The 10,809-nt window shown below is 52.9% G+C and overlaps 1 protein-coding gene across 1 annotated transcript; it reads left to right on the top strand.

Annotated features, from left to right (window-relative positions):
• The first annotated feature begins 431 nt into the window (after positions 1–431).
• On the top strand, positions 432–1,477 carry LOC109503762 (THAP domain-containing protein 1-like). The gene is made up of 2 exons (XM_019841046.2): positions 432–584; positions 647–1,477. The coding sequence occupies exons 1-2, from the start codon at positions 432–434 to the stop codon at positions 1,475–1,477; spliced, it is 984 nt and encodes a 327-aa protein (XP_019696605.2).
• Positions 1,478–10,809: the final 9,332 nt, after the last annotated feature.

The following is a 10,809-nucleotide window of genomic DNA, read 5'->3' on the forward strand; positions in this document are numbered from 1 at the left end:
TCATGACAACCATGACCATTATATGACTGAAAAGGTCCTTCCCATCAGTCGATAGCAATGGCACAGTACGAAAGACGAATAACTCAAAAGCCAATAGCTTAAGAGATCTCAGGTTCAGGTCCCAGTTCAACTATTTTTTACCTCAGGGGCTAGCAAAATTGTTTTGTTAATGCAGCAAACGAATTTGTTAACTGGACAAAACTAATTTGTTCTTACAGCAAAATAATTCGCAGATTCAGCAAATTATATCTAACAAATAGTGATTAGTACACTTAGCAAATCTTTTTGCTGTCCATATAATAAGTAATAGATTTTTCTAGATTTTGCTAGTTTTTACGCGTGCACATGCAAGTGATAACAACATCATTGGAAAAAACTTCCAACACAATAAGAGGACTATATATAAAAATATTTATAAAAATATTTTAAAAATGACTGGTTGTTGCATACCGGGATGCAGAAATAGAAGCGAAAATAACTTCTATATGAAACGTTTTCCAATAAGTAAAAAACAAAAAATTATATGGTTGAAACAAATTGGAAGAGAAAACTGGAAACCGAAACAATATTCAGCAATTTGTGAGGTAAGCATGTAATTATATCAAATAGTAAACAAAACATGTTTCTCATCTAATTGTATTTGTAGGTTCATTTTACTAAAGAAATGTGGGGAAAACCGCGACAGGATGGTTCCAAGAAATTAAAAGCACAAGCAGTGCCAACAAGTTTTCCTTATACAAAAGTAATGTCGGAACCTGTCGATGGAAAACTAAAGAAGTTAAAATATAATAAAAACAACGATGAAAATAATGAAGAACCTACAAGCATTGTATTCAATTGTTCTCAAGTTGTAAGTAATGTTGATGAAGAGCATTCTGCAATAGAGAATAATTCATGTCCACCATTTATTGACAATATTGAAGTATATGATCAGATGATACATTGCAATACTCATTTATTATCGTCAAGTGAAAATAATGTAAATAATGAGAACACAAATGTGCCTGCAACTACATCTTCATCAATATTCAATGTAACACCATTTACATTGGAATATGCTTTAGAACAAATAACATTATTACAACAAAAGCTGGAACATAAAGAAACAGAAGTAAAACAAATGAAACAACAACTTGAGATTGCTAATAAAGTACTTAAGAAATGTGACAAAACGCGAGAAACTCTCATGAATCGTATTAGACGATACAGAAGTACAAATAAGCTACGTGTAGAAAACACTTTGTCACAATCAACACAGTTACTTCAAAAAGTGTTCAACAATGATCAAATTGAGTGGTTAAAATCAAATTCAAGCAAGCGACGTGTGTACAAGTGTTCTAAAATAACTATTAAAAAAGCTCTTCGAATAAAATTCTCTTGTACTAATAATGGTTATCAAGAACTGATTAATCAAAAGATTCCATTACCATCAACACGTACTTTAAGAAGAAGTCTCTACCCTAGGAATAATAGATGATATTTTTCATGCCATAAAAAAGAAAATTCAACAATTTGAAGATGACAGACAACATGATTGCGTACTTGGCGTTGATGAAATGTCTCTTACACCTGGTGAACAACTTGATCCTTTTTTTTTTGGTCACGCAGGGGAAATCCATCATGAATACCCCCGCCTCTCGGGGGGCGGGGGTTATGTCGGACTCCTACCGACTAAAACCCTTGCAGGATGTCTACCTGTCGGACCGGTGAGAAGGGAGTCAGGGGAACTACTCCCGTATTCCCTCCCCAACCCCCCGGCCCCAAGGCTCCAAACCGGGAGCCTCTCGCCCCTGTACCTCGCCCCCTTTCCCCGTTCCGGGGAAATTAGTGGGAGGGCGAGGTTCCCGGCGGGTTGCCCCGCCGGTTAGCCTTCTGGTTTCTCCTGAGGAGAGAGGGAACATCCACCCTCCTTCCTTACCCCCCCTATGTTTATCGGAGGGGGAGGATTTTGGGGGAGTGCTCCCAGCCCCAACTGGGGTGCCACTCCCCCCTTTCCCTACCTTTCCAACCGCTCGGGGGGGGGGGCAGGGATTCCCTCCCTACTCCCCCCGCGGCCGAAAGCGGGCCCGAGGCGGCCGAGGAAGTTCCCCGCCCCTGTGGGCGGGTGCCCTCTCCTCGGCCGACGCTACCTCGAACCCGCTGCCGATCCCACCCCCGGGGAGTGTCGGCCCCTGCGTCGCCTTCCCGGTCGCCGCCTCCACTCGGCGGTCTCCTTCTAGGACATTACTGTCCTACAAAAGGAGACCGCCGCTGACCACGCCTCTTCGCTCCCGCGCATGGTGAAAACCATGCGCGGGAGCGAGAGCTCCCCCCTGCGGCATCCCACCGCCCTGGCGAGGACACGGCGCTCCCCGACCCATGCTGGGCACGCAGCCAGGGTGTGATGCGCCGTGTCCTCAAGCACAGGGCAGTAGTGGCATCGGGTGGTGGGCTCCTTCCTTATCCGGTGCAGGTACCTACCAAAGCATCCGTGCCCCGTCAGTACCTGCACCAGGTAGAAGGACATTCCACATCCCCTCCTGTCTGTCAGTTCAGACAGACAGGGGCGGACAGCCTCGGCCGTCGCGAGCCCGGTCCCAGGAGGTCGGACAAAACGTCCCTCCACCTCTCCTGGGTCCGGGCTCTGGCCTGGAGATTCAGGGCCGCCAGGCCCCTGGCCGTGAGTTCCCCCTCCTCGCGGAGCTCCCTCACCCTCCAATAAAGGATTCGTCTCTCCTCGGCGAGGAGCTCCACGGGAGGGGTACTGGCCAGGGTGGTCGCCGCCATGTACGACACGGTTCGGTACCCCCGAGTCGCCCTGATTAGCACAGGTCTCAAGGCTTGCCGCAGTACGCGTTTTCCGCTGCGGCAGGCCAGGAGCTGCGACGCCCATATGGGCGCCCCATACAGAGCGATCGAGAAGACCGCCGCACAGCATGGTGAAGTATAGCGATTCTCGGACATTGAGCCGTTTTTCTTTATATAATTTTTTTTTTTTTTTTACGAGGAGGAAATCCATCATGGATACCCTGATCCTCGGGGAAGGGCCAGGGTTATGCCGGACTCCTACCGGCTAAAACCTCCCCAGGTGGCGCTGCGAAGGGACTTGGGCCGGGACCCCGGAGCCGCGCGTGACTGCTGATCGGGGTCCCGAGTCCAGGTGTTATGCCTTCTGTCCCTGAGGGGTGGAGGGAGGGGGGAAGCCAACCCGAAGGTTCGCTTCGACCACCGCTCCCCCAGGGGAGGGGGAAGCCAGCCCGAGGGCTCGCTTCGACCACCGCTCCCCTTTCCTACCCCTCACGCCTCGTCTCTACGGTCAGGAAGGGGGAAGCCGGCCGAAGCCCGCTTCAACCACCGTTCCTGACCAGACGAGGCGCCGCCAGTACATGTTGTGCAGCCGGCTGATCCACCTTCTCAGCCGGCCGCCCTACGTTGGAGGACTGGTTGGAGCACCGGGAGTCCCCGCCCGGTGCCCCACTCTCCCGCCTAGCGGTTACGGGGGGGAAAGATCCCCTAGCTGCCGGGCAATCACGCCTCCTATCGGAGGGAGAGAAGGGTCATCGAGACCCTTCTCTTTGGGCCCATTTAAGTGGGCTTGAAGGGGAGAGAGGTACATAACGCACTGACGACGCCACCGCTGTATCCTTTCCCCCCCTTTATCCTCATCCAACTCCCGTTCTGGGAGTCGGTGGTCGATAACGGGAGGGCGGATTGTCCATCCTCCTGTTCCTCGGGTTTCCTCCTGCCCCAGTTGAGGTAGACAGCGGTAATCCATTTGGCGCCGCTGTTGCCCTCCTTGCGTCGTCGTTACGCCCTGCTCCCCCCCTCCCGGTCCTCCCTCTACAGGTGACCCGTCGGGCAATGGGGTCTCTTTCTCTTGGTGATGGTGGTGGCATCCCTCTGGGGGGGGAGGGGGAGCAGGTTGAGGGGGTGGCTGCGCCATCAATCTCGCAGCCTCTTCCTCCGAAGAGTCGATATCCCCCTCCCCGCTCCTACTCCTCCCCGCTCTCCATCTCCGGTGGCGCTATATCCTCCTTCTTCTCCCGCGCCCTTCCGCCTGTCGGCGAATCTCCTCTGCTTCCTCCTTCTGCGAGACGGTTGTCTCGCAGAAGGAGGCAAAAATCTTCCATTTCCTCTCGCTCTCCACTATGATTCTCACAATTGCGGGGAGCGAGAGGTCGTTGCCCAATTCCCTTACCACGACTCCGCGCTCCGCCGCCCAGGCTGGACAATCCTGGACGGTATGCTGCGCGGAGTCGTGGTCGTGTCCACAATGATGGCAATGTGTTGTGCGTTCCTTCCCTACTCTGCACAGGTACTCACCGAAATACCCGGTGAGTACCTGTGCCATCCTAAAAGTCAGGGTCCCGAATTCCCTGCCTGTCCATTCCTGCAGGCAGGGCTGGACGGCCTCGACGGTCCTCCTCCCATACCTGGCATTGACCAGGATTCTCTGCCATCTTTGGAGGAGGACCTGTCGAGCCTGGTGCTTCATGCGTCTCAATGCTCCGGCGAGCCCCTCATCTGCGGCCCCCCCCCATTTATGAGCTCCCGCTTCCTGATGTACATGTTACAGTACATCAGGTCCAGGAGCTCGAGGGGGGGCATGCCCGTCAGAGCCGTCGCCGCCACGTGGGATACTGTCCGGCAACAGCAGGCCACCCGTACTGCCACCGCCCTGTGCGCTTTGCGCAAAAGCGCTTGTAGAGGGCGGCTGGCAGCCAGAGATTCGGCCCATACCGGCGCGCCATACAGCGCAACCGAATTCAGTACCCCAGTGTGGAGGCGACGGGCTTTCCGGTCTGGTCCCCCGACATTGGGCATTAATTTGCCCAGGTTGGCTGAGATTATTCTCAGCTGGGAGACCAGACGGTTAAAATGCTCCCTGAAGCACCAGGTGCCGTCCAGGGTGAGGCCTAGATATTTCATCTGGGCCTCTAACTGGACCCTGACTGATCCTACACGGATCCGGGCCTGGGGTGGCTTCCTTCCCCTTTGATGAAAGAAAATCACTTCTGTTTTTCTTTCTGCCACCACCAGGCCCAGACTACGAATAGAACGCACACACACGTCACCGCGAAGTTTGCCATTTCTTTATATAATATATATACTGTTAAAATATATTGTTATATATTTATAATATGTTATTAAGTTTACTTTTATTTATTTTTATATATTTTATATTTTTTTATATATTTTTTTTATTTTATTATTGTTTTTCTGTTTATATATATATTTTTTGCTTTATAGAGGCTTCGATGAAAAGACTGTGCTCTCTTCGTGTATCACGTAAATGCCTGAGCGCGAAGATGTGTAATATATTGTGCGATTGACTAACCGTGCTTCTTAATGCGCGTCGTAGAAGCGGCCGATGATTGAAAAAGCATACCAGCTAACTTAGCTGGAATATTACTTAAATGACATATGGACATAATGGAATCCTTTAGTATGATAAAAATAATAAATTCGGCGGAAAAAAATTGCAAAAATAACTTTTTGTAACAAAATTGTTTAAACGACTTAAAAAAAAAAGATTGTTTTTTACCTAATTTTCAAAGCGAAATCGCTTGGCAGCATCAGATTTTCAAAACAATCATTTTTTATATAAATTGTTTAAACAATTTTGTTATAAATAAATTCTTTTTGCAATATTTTTCCGCCGAATTTGTTATTTTTATCATACTAGAGGATACCATATGTTATTTATATGATATACCAGCAGAGTTAGCTATGGGCTCTAATAGGTTAACATAAAACTTTTTATTTTATATATAGGGTGCCTAGATCTTTAACACGGGCTCCATAGTTATTACATATTATATATTTTATACAGTGAATAAGAAAATTTCTTCATAAGTAATTTTCATCCATGACTTATTTTATATACAGGGTGTTTGATAGCTGATCATGCAGACAAAAGTTGGAGATAGATTGGGTGTAGCCGAGAAGAAAAGTCATGTACCATAATGTCAAATTGCCAATAGTTACCGAGTTATTAATTAAAACATGTGAGCCAACGAGCGCGTAGAGAGCGGAGGCTGACCGCAGTAAGCACGTAGACATTTGATACAGGCGGAGTCAGCGAGTAACGGTAAGCGAGCGCGCGCGGCGAGGGGCAACGTAAACAACAAGAGGCGAACGCGCGCGACGAAGAGCGAGCGAGCGCAAACGACGAGGAGCGAGCGAGCTATAAGGAAAAAGCTATGAAGAAGAAGCTTGCTCGCTCCTCGTCGCGCGCGATCGCCTCTTGTCGTTTACGTTGCCCCTCGCCGCGCGCGCTTGCCTATCGTCACTCGCTGACTCCGCCTGTATCAAATGTCTACGTGCTTACTGCGGCCGCCTTCCGCTCTCTACGCGCTCGTTGGCTCACATGTTTTAATTAATAACTCGATAACTATTGGCAATTTGACATTATGGTACATGACTTTTCTTCTCGGCTACACCCAATCTATCTCCAACTTTCGTCTGCATGATCAGCTATCAAACACCCTGTATAGTGTAGTTCTAAAGTCCTAACGATATGAATAATTTTCTGATTTTGTCAGAAAAAAATCAACGCAATAAGTTATAAGCAAAATTACAAAAAAAAACAAGAAAAACTTGTTTTTTTAATAGATATATTTTATTTTTGATTCTCATTTTTATATAATATTTGTTTTGTCGAGTGCTTGAAATTTCTCCTTTCATGATATACGTTTGTACATCTTTAACAATAAATATTTTGTAAAAGCACACCTAGGCGCACCTAGCATACCTGTAAACAGATATATGTAGTCTTAAGTATATTGTTTCATAAAATTTTTAGTATGAAACGAGATGTTACAAGAGTTTTGTTATAATCAACAATTTATAATATATTTCAATATACTTTATATTTCCACTGAAAATTAATAATATATAAAATTGAAAAATAGATATTTTTTGGAGAAACATACAAGAAAATAATTTGATACAGTAACACAAAGCTGATGAAATAATATATTTTTGAAATTAAACATGATTGTATATGCAACTTGAAATTAACTCGGATGATGCATCTTGCTAGCATCATATTAAGATGTAACAGTTTGAACTGTTGATTTTGCGTTATATATATATTCTATTAGTTATTATGGAAATTGTGACATAGGAAAAGAAACTATAAGTATTTTACTAAATATCTTTAATGGTAATGTGTTAAAAATCAAACTTTCATTTTGACTCGCTATGTCCCGTGATTTACATTAGTCGCCACACTGTGCGCCGTGACGTACAGGCGGCGAGCTCTCCAGCTTGGGCCCCCTTGGGCGCGCAACAGACTGGCCACTGCCAGTCCGGCCTTGCGCACCTTGGGGGCCAGCTGCCTGAAATGCGGCCCGAATCTCCAACGGCTGTCCAACGTCAGGCCGAGATATTTCATCGTCGGCCCGACACGGATGTGGACGCCATCTACCAGGACCTGTGTCTCCGGCGGCGCCCCTCGACTGCCGTCATGAAAGTACATGACCCCAGTTTTCTGGGGCGCCACCTTGAGACCCAGGTCCCTGATGATTCCCACCACCGATGCCAGCGCCACGTCCGCCCGGAGGCGGGATTCCCCCCAGCTCTTCCCTCCGGCCACCACTAAGGTGTCATCCGCGTAGCAGATGACGTGGTAGCCCGGGGGGAGCGGAGTTCGCAGCACCCGGTCGAACGCGATGTCCCATAGCAGCGGGCCGAGAACCGACCTCTGCAGGACACCACGTTCCATGACGCGCCGGCCCTGGACCCCGCCCTCTACCGGAAAGACGAGGTCCCTGCCCCCGAAGTATGCCAAGAGGATCCGCCGGAGATAGATGGGCACCCCGTGATGCACGAGGGCCCGTCCTATCTCCGGCCAGGGCAGGGTGTTGAAGGCATTGGTTATATCGAGCGACACCGCCAACAACACCCCGCCCTCCCCCTCCACGACCCTTCGGGTCAGGTCCCGGAAACACTGGATGGCGTCTAGCGTCGATCTTCCGGGCCTGAACCTGAACTGGCGGTCGTGGAGGTTTGGCCCCTCCGAGGACAGATGCTGGACGAGGCGGTCGGCAATGATGCGTTCTAGTATCTTGCCCGCCTCGTCCAGCAGGCGTATCGGCCTGTAGGCCGACGCACTCCCGGGTGCCTTGCCCTCCTTGGGGAGGAGGACCAGTCTGGCCCTCCTCCACTTTGGGGGGAAGACCCCCTCCCTGAGGCACCCACTCATCACCCTGCGCGTGGCCGCGAATAGATTTCCCTCGCCCTCGGCGAGGGCCCAGATTCGGCCAGGGATCCCGTCGGAGCCAGGGGCTTTCCCCTTGGTCCCGAGCCTCCCACTGGCCCTGGTGAGTTCCTTTGGACTCACCTCCAGACCCTCGTCCCAATCCCCCTCGCCCAGCTCCGGAGCGGAGGTCTCGGGGGGGGCCTTCAGCCCTCGGGAAGAGAGCATCCAGGAACCCGTCGAGGATCTGGGGGTTTAACGTCTCCGTTGGTGGGGGCGCCCAAGGACGGATCTTCCCCATTGTCCTCTTGTATGGGCGCCTCCACGGTTCGTCGTCCAGGGAACTCACCAGTTGTTCCAAGGCCACTCGTTTCGCCTCGACAATGGCGGCTTTGAGGGCTTTCCTCACTACCACAGAGGTAGTCCTCTTTCGTCCCCGCGACATCCCCGCCTCGTCGCCGGGCCCGGTCCTATAACCGTCTGGCTCTGACCGAGGAGTCGCGGAGGTCCGCCAACTCCTCCGTCCACCAGTACGTGGCCCGGCGCCAGCGGGGGTGGGATCGGGGTATCGCAGCGTCGCCTGCCGACGCCACGATACCCATTATCTCATCGGCCCCTACGAGGGGGCCGAGATCCCACTCACCTGGCCCCTCTCCCAGGTGCCAGGTGGCCACGAGGACGGCCGCCCGAAACCTATCCGCGTCTAATAGACTGAAGGTCCATCTTTTGGGGAGGGGAAAGTCCCCCTCCCCTGGGCAGCAGGCCAGCACCTGTGGGGACTTGGGGAGGCGGAGGGCCCACACTACGTGTCTGTGATCAGACAGTGATTCGCCTCCGCCTCCACCCCCCAGTCCTGGAGCATCCCGGCGGCCGAGGGGGTAGCCCATGTCAAGTCAATGACCGACTCCCCCCGCGGCCGCACACAGGTGCTGGTTGAGCCCTTTTTCACCAACAATAGGCCTAACCCCGCCGTCCAGCTGATCACGGCCTCGCCCCGAGGGTCCCCCTGCCGGGGACTGCAACTCCACGCTTTCGAGTGGGCGTTGAAATCGAAGTCCCCGGCGATTACGACAGGTCGGGGATGGCACTTTCGCACCAGATCCCTGACCCTGTCGAGGACCCTCATCACGCGGGCGAGATCGCCGAGACCAGCCTTGTTCCTGCAGTGGGGGGATAAACCCTCACCACAGTTACAGGCCCCCAGTCGACCGCCACATACGAGGACCCCCTCTTCCTGAGTACACAGGGGGGTCCCCGGCGTAGGGTTTGCCACCATGGCCATCGAGCCGTTCGGGCTGCCGAACCAGTTTGCACTGCGTATCGGCACCCAGTGCGGCTCGGTGACCACCCCCAGCCCGGCGCCCAGCTCAGTCATCCTCTGCATGCAGAAGTCCTGAGCCTGGGCGCCGCAGCCGAGGTCGGCCTGTAGGGCCCGGAGTATCGTGAAGGCTAAGCCTTTCACGCCTCCTCCGAGCTGGCTACACTCACCTCCTCCTCGGAGACCTCTGGCGGCTGAGCCGCCTCAGTCTCCTCGGAGGGGGTTTCGGTCATGGTGGCTTCCATCGTAGGTGCCTCCGCGGAGACATGGGGGTTCCTATCTGCGCGTCCTCCTCCTCTCGGGGGGATGGTATGAGGAGGAGTCGACCGGCAGGGGAGTCGAGAGTAACGCTCTAACCGACTCCCCTTCCTTTAAGTCCGTTGGGAATAGCCCCGAAGGTTCCACCCTCCTCACCTTTCTCACCTGGGTCCTGTCCTCCGGCTCTCCTTCCTCTCGGTCCTCTCCTTCTGGGTCTCGGTCTTTGCCCCTCTTCCTTTGTGGCATCGGCCGCTCCTCTCCTGGGATCCAACCGGTCCCCTCCATCTCCTCCCACTCGATGAGGGGGCGGGAATCCTGCTCCTCCTCCTGGTCCTTGGAGTCCCTCGCTGGGGAGGAGGCCGGCTTGGTCTCCTCCCTGGGCGGTGCCGGATCCAGCGAGTCCCCGGCGGTGCTTCGGGCCAGCACCGCCTCTGGAGTCACCTCTTCTGGCAGGGGGAGGTGTTTTCCTCCTTCTTCCGATTCTCCTCCTCTTTACTCCCCCCCCCCTTTCTTCTTTCTTCTGGGAGGGGGGTCTGCATGCAGGTCCCCCGACCTTGTGGTCAGAGGGCCTGCCTGCCTCGGCACAAACGGGGCAGCGAGCCGCCCCCTGGCACCCCTTGGCACGGTGGCCGGGGCTACCGCAGCGGTAGCAAAGTCCGCTGCGGTCGACGGCGCTTGTGCACCGCTCGCGCACGTGTCCCCGCTCTAAACAGCAGAAACACAGGGTTGCGCGAGCGGGCAGCGCCGTCACCCCGGCGCGGGTCCACCTCACCGGGACCCGCTTCGCGGCGGCGACCTTAGCGGCCACCGCCAGCGGACACCGTACCACCACCGCGCCGATTCCCCACTGGGAGACGCTCATCACACCCCGAGGAAACCTCCTCGGGTGTGCATCCCCCAGCGAGGGTCATCGCGGCCGCCACCTCTTTGGCCCCGGTCGTCACGTCCAGGCCGGCGATTCGCAACGCTGCGATCTTCGTCGGCCTCTGGACGCGAAAACCGGGGCCTTTTTCCGCCGCCAGCTTGCGGAGGAGCTCCTCCGCAAGCTGGT

The sequence above is a fragment of the Harpegnathos saltator genome, unplaced genomic scaffold (genome assembly GCF_003227715.2).
Source record: "Harpegnathos saltator strain DR-91 unplaced genomic scaffold, Hsal_v8.6 scaffold8, whole genome shotgun sequence".
NCBI classification, from domain to species: domain Eukaryota; kingdom Metazoa; phylum Arthropoda; class Insecta; order Hymenoptera; family Formicidae; genus Harpegnathos; species Harpegnathos saltator.